Raw genomic sequence first — 14588 nt, 5'->3', positions numbered from 1 at the left:
TACATTTGCCCCTTTCACACCATCTTTTCCTGAATTTGATTTACCATTGAATGTACCCGCTCAATTCTATACTTGCTTCTCAATCCGTTAATGTGACCAGTTAAGAACATACATCACCATGTGCCCATTTCACTTCGGTCACAGGTGTTTGTTTCAGTCAAGCTTCATTAGTATACTTGCATCTTAGCTATTTTCCATGCATAGGAAAATGGAAAATCCCAAGCATGCAAAGTCAGGCAGATCAAATGAACAGAGGAGAGGGTTAGATGCCCTTCTACAGCAAATTATAGCTCAATATTCTCATATTGATATAAATTTCCTACAACATAAAAGCAGAGATCCACCAAAAAATGCTTAAAACTTCTACTGTTTTAAATCATAAAAGTAAACATGAAAGCCCCCTTCATATTGGTGCGAACAAGTGTTCTCATAGCAAGTGTAAGAAAATTTCAGGGTGGTAAGCCAAGCAAATTATATATATATATATATATATATATATAGACACTTATTACTGATGTCAGTAACAATTGGGATCAATTCCTTTTCAAGTTACTGAATGCAGTAATACTTTAGATTCCAGATCTTCAAAACTATATTTCTTTTATATGTAATATCAGAACGTACATAAACTGAAGTCAGTGGGCAGAATTATATCTGATGCAATTGAATATATTTGCATACAAGGATGGTAGATGGGAGTATAATCTAAAATCTAAAAAGGAAATAGTGAACAATATTTAAAGGATCCACTGGCAATAGTATTTTAAAAAGTGACTTGCCATTTCAAATCACCCAAAAAATTGGGTTTCCAGACTTCCATCAAGGCATATAGAATAAAAGGCTGGAGCACTACTGCAAAACTGAGTGTTGGTGAAGTTACATTTGGAAGTTTTAGTATTTCATGACAAGAATGATTCACTGATCGTAACTGCCTAGAATTGATGACCTACGTCCTAGCTAGTCACAGCATTGTAATACATGGTAAACTACCAAGATATACATTACACCAGTGCTTTCCTTTTAAATGTTGTTGCCACCCACTTAGCCACTTACTTTCAAAATCTCCATCTCAGTATAGCATTGCCTGTCCTCAACAACAAAAAACCCTCAAATTCCTTTCATGTTGATCTTCATATTTATACCATCATAACCAATGTTGAAAGCTAATATCTTACTAAATTTCTTCTAACTATCACATGTTGCTTCCATACTCATCCACCTTGATCTATATCCTAAAAATAAAGCATCAAAAACGGTTTGAAAAGCTTTAGTTAGCCAATGTTATTTCCACCAATATCCAACGATCCAATTAAAATCTTTCAAGTAAAGGAGGGAAGGAACTGAAAGGACAGATAAGGTCAACTATTTCTGCAGATGAGAAAATCAAGAACAATCCTACAATTCAAACAAAGCAGAAAAAAAAAATTCAAAGAATGTGAGACGTAGAATGAATTTAAGGATTTTATATGGGAAGTAATACTTGGGAAATATCAAAAAATGACGACACCGAGATCAAAACAGAATTTGCCTTCTTTAAAAGAAAAGCACCTTGGTCAAAAAGACTTGGTCTGGATAGGCTCTTCCTACAAACTGAGGTATGTGACAAATAGCTAGAAGAACAACAAGTATAAGTTGATCACAATTCAGTTAGCAAGATTAAATCAAAAAAGTAGATATTTTGCATTGTCTGCAGCAAGAGCTTGTTAAAATGTAATACAATGCATACACATTCTGATGTCTACTAAATAAGATTTTATTTTTTACATGTTTTCAGAATTATCAAGAGCAATTTGCAGCATTTTACACAAGGCTGGAATGTGAACCTGGAGAGGTGGACCTCAACAGGACTAGGATGTTCTGAAGGAGGACGAAGTGCTCAGTTCAAGAACACAAAAGCAAAGAGATTCTCAGAACTGTGCAGAAGGAAAGATCAGTGAATATTGAAGAGCAAGACAAAAAAAACCTGGACTGTCCACATTCTAATGCAACGAGAGGTTTCTAAAAAGGGTGTTTAAAAGGAAGAGGAGAGGGATCCAAACTGAAAAAAAAAGCAAAGCTCCTAATGAACATCCAACAAGGAAAGCACAAGACAGCAACAGTGGCAAAAACAAGTACCACAAATATACAGCCTGTAATATCAAAATTACATATCGAAGGTAAAGAATCCTTACTTTTGGATATAGAAAGATTCCAGTTTTCTGTAATCGTTTCCAAAGCCTTGCTTTTGCATGAACTCTGTAATAGCAGGATTGGATTTCCTGTAGAAGAAAATAAATAAAATTAGAGGTAAAAACCAGCACACCCTTGCTCCAGTCAACATAGGCATTTAACATGCTTGATATGAATCAATTATACCCTGATACTGTAATATTGGTATATAGCAAATTTTGTTTTAACCAGCATCTGATCAACCAGCACTCTTGATAATCCGGCAAAAATTAAATACCTGAAATACCACCATGTCCAAGTATTATACTTTTACTGCATAACAGTGATGTGTATATCTCAGCATTAAGTTTCTATTACTTACTGGGTATTTTTAACAATTATTTTAGAAGGTTTGTTGATGTATTTACATTGATTTTGAGACAGATGTTGACATCATAAAGCTTTACTCGGTGAGGGTTTACTGCGGTTATGCGTACCTTTTATTATCTGGAATATTTGATCAACTAACATGCTCCTGGTCCCAAAAAGGTGTTTGATAATGAAATGTTTGCTGTACTTAAAGAACTGAGAACATAGGAGCAGGAGTATGCCATTTGATCCCTTGAGGCTGATCTGCTATTTAACAATGATCATAGCTGATCAAACAACTGAATACCCTAAACCCACCTCTTGTGGCTGAAGGGATCAAGGGATATTTAGCTCCTTCTTTCAAGGAGTGTTTTGACCTCAAATCACTTTGTTGTAGTGAATTCCACATGCTTACCACTCTGGGTGAGGAAATTTCTCTCTGTCTCAGTCCTAAACGTTTTGCCCCTTATCCTTAAACTGTGATTCCTGGTTCTGGACATCTCCCATCATCAGGAAAATCCTTCTTGGATCTAACTGGTTTAATACTGTTTGAGGTCTGCCCTCAATCCTCTAAACTCAACTAATACAATTTCAATCCACACAATCTCTCATGTCAGTCCTGTCATCCCACAAGTCAATTTCTGAAAGCTTTGCTAAACTCCCTCTTTACCAAAAGCCCTTCTTTCCTGAAGAAGGGCTCATGCCCAAAACGTCGATTCTCTTGCTCCTTGGATGCTGCTTGACCTGCTGCGCTTTTCCAGCAACACATTTTCAGCTCTGATCTCCAGCATCTGCAGTCCTTACTTTCTCCTTTACCAAGAGCACCCTTTCTTAGATAAGGGGACCAAAACTGCACACAATATTCCATGTGTGGCCTTGCCAATGCCCTGTATACACTATGAAACAAAATGTAGAGATTTGCACAAATCTACTTGATTATGTTCAGCATTGTATGCATACAAGGAGCAATGTTATACAGACAGGTACTTAAGCAATAGTATCAAATTTATCCAAACCCCTTTTCTGAAAGCAAAAGAAATCAGCAAAGCTCAATATGATTTCATTCCAATGTTCAGAGGCAGTAAACAGAAATATAGAAAATAGGTACAGGAGTAGGCCATTCAGCCCTTCGAGTTCGCATTACCATTCAAAACGATCATGCAATTTCAGTATCCCATTCCAGCTTTCTCTCCATACTTCTTGATCTCTTTAGCCGCAAGGGCCACGTCAAACTTCTTTCTTGAATAGAATCAAAAGAACTGGCACTAACAGCTTTGTGATACAACATTCCACTGGTTCATACGTCAGCGAAGAAATCCTTCCTCAGCTCAGTCCTGATTAGCTTACCCCTTACTCTTAGGTAGTCACCCCTAGTTCTGGGCTTCTCCAACAATCGGAAATATTCTTCCTGCATCTAGCCAGTCCAGTTCTGTCAGGATTTAAATGCTTCAATGAGATTTCCCCCCCACCTCATTCTACTAAGTTCCAGGGAGAGTACAAACCCAGTTGATCCAGTCTATCATAAAGTTAGTCCTGCCATCCCAGGAATCAGTCTGGTGAACCTCTGCTGGATTCTCTCAATAGCAAGAATGTCCTTCCTCAGACTACAAGACCTAAACTGCACACAATACTCAAAATATGGCCTCGCCAGTGCCCTGTATAACAGCAGCAAGACATTCCTACGTATACTCAAATCTTCTTGATGAAGGCCAGCATGCCATTAGTTTTCCTTATTATCTGCTGCACCTCCATGCCAACCTTCAGCAACTGTTCCACCATGACATCAGGTCTTGTTGCACCTCACCTTTTCCTAAACTGCCACCATTCAGATAATAATCTGCCTTCCTGTTTTCTTCCCCAATTCATCCACATTATATTGCATTTGCTGAGGATTTGCCCACTCAGCCAGCCTACATCTTCTAATCATCCTCCTTTAACACACACTATCACACAGCTTAAAGTCATCTGCAAGTTTGGAGATATTGCATTGAATTCCTTTGCCCAAATTGTTGGTGTTTATGGTGAACAGCTGGGAACCCTGTGATACCCCACTCATCACTGCCTGCCAACCAGTTCTCTATTCATATAGAATAAATTACCTCTGACACCTATGCTTTAATTTTCCTTATTAATCTCACATGAATCCTTGTCGAAAGCCTTTTTGAAAGTCCAGATGCACACGATCTACTGACCCTGGGTCCCCTAGCATTTCTGAAAGATTTATGTCCTCTGTAGTGAAGACAGATCCAATGTCTTCGTTCAATTGGTTTGCCATCTCTTTTGTCCATTATGAATTCACCGGATTCTAACTGCAAGAGACCTACATTTATCTTCAGCAGTCTTTTTCTCTTCACGAAGCCATAGAAGCTTTTGCAGTCAGTGTTTAGGTTTCCACAAGCATACTTTCATATTCTATTTTCTCCTTCTGAATTAAACCTTTTGTGCTCCTCTGCTGAATTTTAAGTTTCTCCCAGTTGTCAGGTTTGCAGCTTTTCTGGCCAATTTATATTCCTCCTTTTTGCCTTTAACACTATCCCTTGTATCCCTTGTTTCCCCTGTCAGCCACCTTCTCCGTTTTATTCTTAAGCCAGACAGGGGTGTACAATTGTTGAAGTTCATCCATGTGTTCTGCCATTGCCTATCCACCTTAAGAACCTTTGGCCAGCTTATCCTAGCCAACGCATGCCTCATACCATCAACTTTAGTTTTAAGTTCAGGACCCTAGAATCAGATTTAACTGTCACTCTATCTCACCATATTACAGTCACCCTTCCCTAAAATAATCTTGAACACAAGGTTGCTAATTAATTCTCTCTCATTACACAATACCAGTCTAGTATCAAGACTGGCTCTAATGTAATGAGGGGATACGTCAGGTTCCAAACGATCGATTGTGATTGGGGACTCTCTAGTCAGAGTCACAGACAGATGTTTATGGGGCCACCAGCAAAATCAGAATGGTGTGTTGCCTCCTTGGTGGCAGGATCAACAAAATCTCAGAGGATGCAGAATGTTCTCAAAGAGAGGGACCAGCAGAAGATCGTGGTACACATTGAAACTAATGACATTGGAAGGGAAAAGGACGAGATTCTGAAGCGAGAGTATAGAAAGTTAGGCAGGAGTTTAAAAAGGATGTCCTCAAGGGTAGTAATATCTAGATTACTCCTGGTGCTACGAGCTAGTGAGGGTAGGAATAGGAGGATAAAACAGATGAATGCGTGGCTGAACAGTTGGTGCAGGGGAAAAGGGTTCACATTTCTGGATCAGTGGAATCCCTTCTGGAGTAGATGTGACCTGTACAAAAAAGATGGATTGTGCCTGAATTGGAAGGGGACTAATCTCACTGGCAGGGAGATTTGTTAGAGCTGCTTGAGATGATTTAAACCAGTAAGGTGGAGGGTTGGGACCCAGGGAAGTAGTGAGCAAAAATCAATCTGAGACTGGTACAAGTAGGAAAAGGGATGAGTCAAACAGTCAGGGCATGCAGGAACAAAGCAGAGAACAAGGTAGGACTGATAAATCAAACTGCATTTAATTCAATGCAAGAGGTCTAACAGGGAAGGCAGATGAACTCGGTACATGGTTAGGAACGTGGGACTGGTAATTACAGAAACATGGCTCAGGAATGGGCAGGACCTTCTTTAGGTATATAAGGGATAAAAGAATGACTAAAGTAAGATTAGGACGAATCAAGGGCAGTAGTGGGAAGTTGTGCGTGGAGTCAGAGGAGACAGGGGAAGCACTAAATGAATATTTTTTGTCAGTGTTCTCACTGGAAGAAGACAATGTTGAGAATACTGAGAAACAGGCTACGAGACTAGATGGGATTGAGGTTCACAAGGAGGAGGTGAAATTCTGAAAAGTGTGAAAATAAATAAATCCCTTGGGCCAGATGGGATTTATCCTGGGATTCTCTGGCAAGCCAGGCAGGAGATCGCCAAGCTTTTGGCTTTGATCTTTATGTCGTCATTGTCCACAGGAATAGTGCCAGAAGACTGGACGATAGCAAATTTTGTTCCCTTGTTCAAGAAGGGGAGTAGAGACAACCCTGGTAATTATAGATCAGTGAGCCTTACTCCAGTTGTGGGTAAAGTGTTGGAAAAGGTTAAAAGAGATGATAGGATTTCTAATTATCTCGATAGGAATAAGTTGATTAGGGATAGTCAGCAGGATTTTGTGAAGGATAGATCGTGCCTCACAAACCTTATTGAGTTCTTTGAGAAGGTGACCAAACAGGTGGGTGAGGGCAACGCCATTGATGTGGTGTATATGGATTTAAGTAAGGCATTTGAGAAGGTTCCTCACAGTAGGCTACTGCATAAAATATGGAGGCATGGGATTGAAATGATTTAGCGGTTTGGATCAGAAATTGGCAAGCTGAAAGAAGACACGGTGGTGGTTCGGATATGTTCATATTGGAGTTCAGTTACTAGTGGTGTACCGCAGGGATCTGTTTTGAGTGCACTGCTGTTTGTCAAAATAACAAAAATTTTTAAATGGGTGGCACGGTGGCTCAGTGGTTAGCATTGCTGCCTCACAGCACCAGACGGGTGACTGTGTGGAGTTTGCACATTGTCCCTGTGTGGGTTTCCGCCAGGTGATCCGGTTTCCTCCCATAATCCAAAGATATGCAGGTTAGGTGAGTTGGCCGTGCTAAATTGCCCGTAGTATTCAGGGATGTGTACATTATGTGCATTAGTACAGGTAAATGTAGAGCAATAGGGTAGGGGAATGAGTCTGGGTGGTTACTCTTTTGGGGGGGGGGGGGGGGGGGGGGGGGGAATTGGTATGGATTTGTTGGGCCACAGGGCCAGTTTCCTACCGGAGAGATTCTATGATTCTATTCTAAATGATCTGGATGAGGGCATAGAAGGGTGGATTAGTAAATTTGCGGACGACATTAAGGTCAGTACAGTTGTGGATAGTGCCAAAGGATGTTGTAGGTTACAGGATATAGATAAGCTGCAGAAGTGGGTTGGGAGGTGGCAAACAGGGTTTAATGCAGAAAAATATGAGGTAATTGTCCAGTCGCTGCATTATAGGAAGGATGTGGAAGCTTTGGAAAGGGTTCAGAGCAGATTTACTAGGATGTTGCCTGGTATGGAGGGAAAATCTTACGAGGAAAGATTGAGGGACTTGAGCTGTAATCGTTAGAGAGAAGGTTGAGAGGTGACTGAATTGAGACAAGATAATCAGAGGGTTAGATCAGTAGACAGCCTTTTTCCTTAGATGGAAATGGCTAGCAGGAGAGGGCATGGCTTCATATTGAGGGGTGATAGATACAGGACAGATGTTAGAGGTAGTTTCTTTATTCAGAGAGTAGTAGGGGCATTGAACGCATTCCTGCGGCAGTAGTAGATGGGCATTTAAATGGTTATCGGATAGGCATATGGACAAACATGGAATACTGTAAGTTAGATGGGCTTCAGATTGGTTTCGTAGGACGGCGCAACATCAAGGGCCGAAGGGCCTGTACTGCGCTGTAATGTTTTCTGATCTATGACTGACAGCTTAATGTTGCTGAACACAAATGCTGCAAGAAGGTTAGAAAGGGGGACAAGTGAGGAGAGGAAGTGGTGATTTTGATAAGGGATAGCTTACTGCTGTACTTAGGGAGAATATTCCTTGGAATACATCCAGGGAAGTTATTTGGGCGGAGCTGAGAAATAAGAAAGGGATGATCACCTTATTGGGATTGTATTATAGACCACCTAATAGCGGGACATTGAGGAGGAAATTTGTAAGGCATTTTCAGTTATCTGTAAGAATAATACAGTGGCTATGGGTGGGGGATTTTAACTTTACAAACAGACTGAGACTGCTGTACTGTTAAGGGTTTAGATAGAGAGGAATTTGTTAAGTGTGTACAAGCAAAGTTTCTGATTCAGTATGTGGATGTACTATTAGAGAAGGGGCAAAATGTGACCTACTCTTGGGAAATAAAGCAGGTCAGGTGATTAAGGTGTCAGTGGGGGAGCGCTTTGGGACCAGCGACCCTAATTTTATTAGTTTTAAAATAGGGATAGAAAGGGATAGAATGGATCTAAAAGTTGGAGTTCTAAATTGGAGGAAGACTAGTTTTGACGGTATTAGGCAAAAACTTTCAAAAACTGATTGGGGGCATATGTTTGCAGGTAAAGGGATGGCTGGAAAATGAGAAGCCTTTAAAAATGAGATAACAAGAGTACAGAGACAGTATATTGCTGTTAGGGTGAAAGGAAAGGACTTGCTCTCTAGTTGGCTCCTTGACATATTGGTTGAGGAAACCATCTGTCATACATTCCAGGAAATCCTCCTCCATCGCACTGCTACCAGTTTGGTTAGTCCAATCAATGTGTAGATTGAAGTCATTCATAATAACTGCTGTACCTTTCTGCATCCATCTCACTTCCTGTTTGATGCCATCCCCAACATCAGAATTACTGTTTGGTGATGTGTGCGCAATTTTGGTGTTTTGCAGTCTACCCATACAGATTCCACATTGTCCAGGCTAATGTCCTCCCTTACTACAGTGTTAATCTCCTTCTTAACCAACAATACTACCCCAACTCCCTTTACATCTATCTTTCCTGAAAACTGAATAACCCTGGATATTGAGTTCCCATTCTTGGTCACCATGGAGCCAGATTTCCATAATCCCAATTTACATCATATCCATTAATAACTGTCTGCACAGTTAATTCATCCACTTTGTCTCAATGGGTAGCATTTGTAATAAAGTCTTCAGACTTTTTGACATTTATTACCCATTTAGAAAAATAATATATTGTGGCCTTTTTTGATTTTTGTCTTTGGTGACTCTGCCTTCCACTTTTCCCCCTTTTCCGGTCTTTTGTTTTTGTCCCCACTTTTACTTCCCTCAGTTCCTGTGTTGGTTCCCACCATCCTGCCATATTAGTTTGAAACCTCCCCAACAGCACCAGCAAACACTCCCCAGGACATAGTTTGCATATGGACAGGACTGGAACCAGTCTGGTTGGCACTGGTCCCACCTCCCCAAGAACTGGTTCCAATGCCAAGGAATTTGAATCCCCATCTCTTGCACCATCCCTCAAGTCAGTTTTGGGTTTTCATTAAGTTTTCAAAAAAAAAACTCAGGTGGCTGATACCACTTACTGTTCACCCCTAGTTCATGCCTGCCACTAGACGGAGAGGACTCCTCAACCATTTAGTTCCAGCTTTTTAATTTTGTACCTGCTAGTAGCCCACACCACCTAATCAGTGTGTAGTACTGGGCTGAAATAGCATCCTGTTTACAGGGGTAATAAATATGCCATATTTGCATATAACGTCCTTACTGTGGGGAACGGGCTTACATAGATCATTGAAAAGGCCTGTCACCCCACATTTGAGCCAACCACGATGCCATTCTAAACTAATCAAATCTGCCTGCACATGATCCATAATCTGTTTAAATGCTTCTTAAACATTGTTATTGCATCCATCTCTATCATCTCCCACGACAGGAAGTTCTAGGCACCTATCACTCTGTATAAAAAACAACTTTCCTCACATCTCAAACATTTCCCCCCTCTTACCTTAAAGATATGCTCCCTCGCATCGGATATTTCCATCCTACGGAAAAGACTCCCAACTATCCACCCTATCCATGGCTCTCAATTTTAGATACTTCTATCAGCTTGTCCATCGACCTCTCATACTCTCAGAAAAATCCAAGATTGTCCAACACTCCAATCCAGGCAACATCCTGGTAAACCTCTTTTGCACCCTCTACAAAGCTTTCACATCTTTCTGATAGTGTAGTGATCAGATTTACACAAAAATCCAAAAATGTGCCTAATCAAATTCTTATACAGCTTCAGAAGTGAGTTATAGCAAGATTTTACCTTTGTGATTAGCGGACAGATACAGCTGCAACAAAATTTGCTGGTTTCTTCAATACCTTGAAATTTGGCAGAAACACCTTTTGTAGTATTGCCACTAAGCTATTCAAACAGATAAATTCTAGATTCAAAAATGTATTCCGTGCCATCACTTTACTCAGAACTTCCTCCAAGTTAACATCGAGATATTGATTCTATAGTTGTGGAAGAGGCTGTAGTTGATTTCATGGTGACTCGATTTTGTTTTAACTGTGAACTTGGCACAAATATCTGGACCGGAGCACTATTGAAAAGAAAACTGCTGTGCACTTTCGCATTTTTCATTAACAGATTCGGCCTTCCTAATTACTAAACGGGATTTAATAATTGAGATAATGATTACAAAAAAAAGGCATAAGTTTCAGGGAAACAATAGGAGAGAGAGAGAGAGAGAGAGAGAGAGAGAAGTTGACATACCAACATGCAAAATTGACTTCATCACCTCCCAAGTGAACATAAGCATCTGGAAACACCAAGCTGATCTCTTTAAAGAGTTGATTCAAAAATTCATAGGTTGTATTTAAAGAAGGATTTATCGGTCCAAATGTTCCAGAAAACTTCTCACCATTATAACATGGAGTAAGCAGGTTTTTTATGCCTAGACAATAAGGAAGAGGAAGTTTATATTACTGCAAAGTCAGCACAACTGTTCATTTCAAAATTATGCAACTATATTCTTCTCAACTTGAAAAAAACTACTTATATAAAGACAGCAGATTTTTTTTTGTTCTGTTTCCCAACATGACCTTTAAATTGAGGGAACGGAGGACAAATTACTGACATGGCTGGGAAATTGGTCGAGTGGCAGATGACAAAGTATGAATAATAAATAGGTAACCAAACTGGCATGATATGTCCATGAGTGTCCCACAAGCACCCATGTTATTATTCAATTATTCGCATTATTAATTACTTGGAGAATGGGATTAAACGATAATTCTTTGCCAATGTGCTGTTGACACAAAGTCAGGCAGAGTGCGAGCGAGAGAGAGCGTGCGGAGATAATAGCACAAAATTAGAAAGGAACATTGATAAACCAAGTAAATGGGCAAAACAACAGCAAATGGAGTTCATTACAAGGGAGTGGTTATCCATTTTGGAGCAAAGTATCCCAATCTACCTTTATGATGGTGTTACATTACATATGGTAGATGTCCAAAGACACTTGGGAGTTCAGGTGTATAGATCTTAAAATGCCATAAACAGATGCAGAAAATAATCAAGAAAGTTACTGGAATGATGACCTTTATATCTAGAGGACTTTATGAAAAGGATGCAGACGTTATGCTGCAATTTTATAAAACACTGGTTTGGCCCCATTTGGAGGACTGAGAGCAGATCTGGGTATCTCACTTTAAAAAGGAGCCTTGAAGGGAGTGAAATGTAGGTTTACAAATACGATGACCTTAACCCCTGAAGTCCAAGTAAATTATGAGGACAGATTATATAGTGTGGTCTTCTTTAAAATTTAGAAGGTTAAGGATTGATCTGATCAAATTCTTCAAAATTATAACAGAAAAAGACGGTAGACAAAGATAAACTACTGCCTCCGACTGGAGGCTTTAGAACTAAGGGGTATATTCTAAAATGTAGGGCTAGACCATTCAGGAGGGAAGTTAGGAAGCACTTCTACACACAAAGGGCACCCGGTGCTAGATCAGTTGTTAGTTTTAAATCTTCAGATACATATTTAAGCAAAAAAATGGGTTAAACGATATGAGCCATAGGTAGATACAGAACCTCGGCTATCCAAACATCAATTATCCGAATTTTGGATTATTCAAAGAAGATCTCAAGGTCCTGTAAAAAGGTTACATCAAAAGAGGTATTACCGACACTGGTGCAACGATTGCAATCAGGCAGAATTGCCAAAAATATTCGTATTTGCTAAGTCGTAACTAATTTTAAGGTAGTATTAAAAATTACTTCATGTTAGATATAATTATTTTGACTTTTCTACCTGCTGAGAGGCATAATGTTGCATCTAAAGATATATTCATCCAAGATTGATAAAACTGACACCAATAGTATACATTTAATAGATGCCTCATTTGAAGTGTACATGAAGCAGTGGAGCAAAGAAACACAAGCCCCTCAAGCAACAGCAACTAGATATTTTCTTCAAAAAAAATAACAACCAACCTCCACCTCAATTAATTTTATTTACACAAAAAGTGATTTCATTTGTAAAATATCATGAATTTTTAAGCAATATCCAGTGTTTGTATACATTTTAATCAATTGAATAAAATAAAAACTCTGTAAACATGCATTTTTACATAATTATGTTCAGTATGGCTTCCTTTGTTTATGCTCAGATCAGTTATCCAAACAAAATACTCCCCGCCTGTCTCGTTCAGATATTCAAGGCTGTTCAGTATATAGATTTAGATGGCAGATCAGACTTGGTCTTATTAAATGGAAAAACAGGCTCAAGAGGCTGAATTACCCTACTCCTGATTCTTTAAACACTGTTCTAAGAGTATCAAACAAAGTTTCCTGAAAAAGGGCTTATGCCCGAAACATCGATTCTCCTGCTCCTTGGATGCTGCCTGACCTGCTGCGCTTTTCCAGCAACATTTTTCAGCTCTGATCTCCAGCATCTGCAGTCCTCACTTTCTCCTAAAAGATTTAGGTTAGGCCAGCATGGCTACATGTAAAGGATGGCACTGCCACTTTGCCTCAAATGTTATAACTACAAAAGTAGCCCCTTTCCTCCTTTTCTGTAACATTGTTCAGACAAAAGTATGAAGCGAAAGTTGATTATGGCACATGGGATTAAACATCTGGGGGGGTGGATGGTGAAGTGAAAGGGCAATATTTTACTGTGTCACTTCACGATCCATTATGTAGGCTTTAACCTACAGTTTTTACATTTTTTTGAAAGTTAATATGCTGATAAACATTTAAAAAAGAAATACTGAGGACACTTTTGTAGTGACTTTTTTTCCAAAACTGTGGGACCAAAATTTTGGAAATTGAAGTGTTCTAATCTGGAACCTTATGTGCACCTTTTCTTCTTCGCCCATTATCACTCCCAAGAGAGCAATGAATTACCATATATTCGTATTCTAATACTAATTCTCAGACAACTAAGTCTCTTCACCCTCTCTGTACCTGGCTTTAGAACTGGAATGCAATGCAAGAATAGTTCTCAAAAAAAAAACGCTGACCCCGAGCACTGAAGGACGTAGATTGCTAAGCTCAGCTGCATCCCTTCTCCTGGCTAGGGGTGGTTGACCTTTGGATAGTTTTTATTTAACATAAATATACCTGTCTAAAATTAATTTTCCTTTCACTAAAAATATCCAAAATATTCTGATAAACCAATTCCAGTTTTGTTTTAGATGAAGGAAAGTTCAAGTTTCTGCAAATAAAGTTAAGAAAATCTCCAGATTCTGAAAACGGATTACAAATACATCTCAGTACAAACAGGCTGTGTTGTCTAAAGTTCCAAAAATCAGGATGAACTACAACTGACTAATACGTTTACTAACATCCTGAACTGTATTGTTTAGAAAAAGGCCTTTGTCAACTAATAAAATTACAAAAAGAGGCAAAATTGTTTAGTTAGGTATTAATCACTCACCTCTCCAAGACTGTGTGTGCCCAGGGGTGTCAAACTCTGGGATGACCCGAATCCCTCTCTCACGAGCATACTCGATAACCATTTTCACATCTGCCAATGTATAAATGTGTGTGACTGGATGGTACGCACCCTACAAAATATAAAGGGAGGGGGCCAAGAACAGTGGGTCAGTACTAAACATCAGAAAAAAATTGCAGCTGAACAAGAATACCAACTAAAAAGAGAGTTTTGATATTTTTCATTCAGACTTTTAAAGAAAGGTAAAAAAGTGAGAAAAAAAATTGATAGACTGGGACTATATTCATTGAAATTTAACAGAATGCGTTGGGGAGAATCTTGTAGAAACATAAAATTATGTTTCCACTGGCAGATGAAACTAGAATTAGGGGGCATAGCCTCAAAATGAGGGGTGTCAGATCTAGGATTAAAGTCGAAGATGAGCTTTACCCAAAAGGGTTGTGAATCTGTGGAATTCCCTATCCAGTGAAGCAGTTGAGGCTGCCTCATTGAATGTTTAAAGCAAAGATAGACTTTTGAACAGTAAAGGAATTAAGGGTTATGGTAAATATTTGGGTACGTGGATCTAAATCCACAAAAAG

The 14588-nt window shown here is 39.3% G+C and overlaps 1 protein-coding gene across 2 annotated transcripts in view; it reads right to left on the bottom strand.

The window, feature by feature from the left end:
* hexb (hexosaminidase B (beta polypeptide)) overlaps window positions 1-14588 on the bottom strand; it is a 45094-nt gene that overhangs the window by 15535 nt on the left and 14971 nt on the right. For both annotated transcript variants that reach the window (XM_043707509.2, XM_043707515.2), the window contains exons 6-8: window positions 13990-14119; window positions 10818-10998; window positions 2172-2258 (exon numbers count right to left, since the gene is read on the bottom strand). In XM_043707509.2, the coding sequence (XP_043563444.1) occupies window positions 2172-2258; window positions 10818-10998; window positions 13990-14119 (398 nt within the window). The remainder of the gene's footprint in view (window positions 1-2171; window positions 2259-10817; window positions 10999-13989; window positions 14120-14588) is intronic.

The sequence above is a fragment of the Chiloscyllium plagiosum genome, unplaced genomic scaffold, assembly GCF_037043375.1.
Source record: "Chiloscyllium plagiosum isolate Xiang-an unplaced genomic scaffold, Cpla_swu_hap1 HiC_scaffold_2, whole genome shotgun sequence".
Classification (NCBI taxonomy): Eukaryota; Metazoa; Chordata; class Chondrichthyes; order Orectolobiformes; family Hemiscylliidae; genus Chiloscyllium; species Chiloscyllium plagiosum.
The sequence above is the reverse complement of the archived record's forward strand: the minus strand, read 5'-3'. Positions and strand labels throughout refer to the sequence as shown.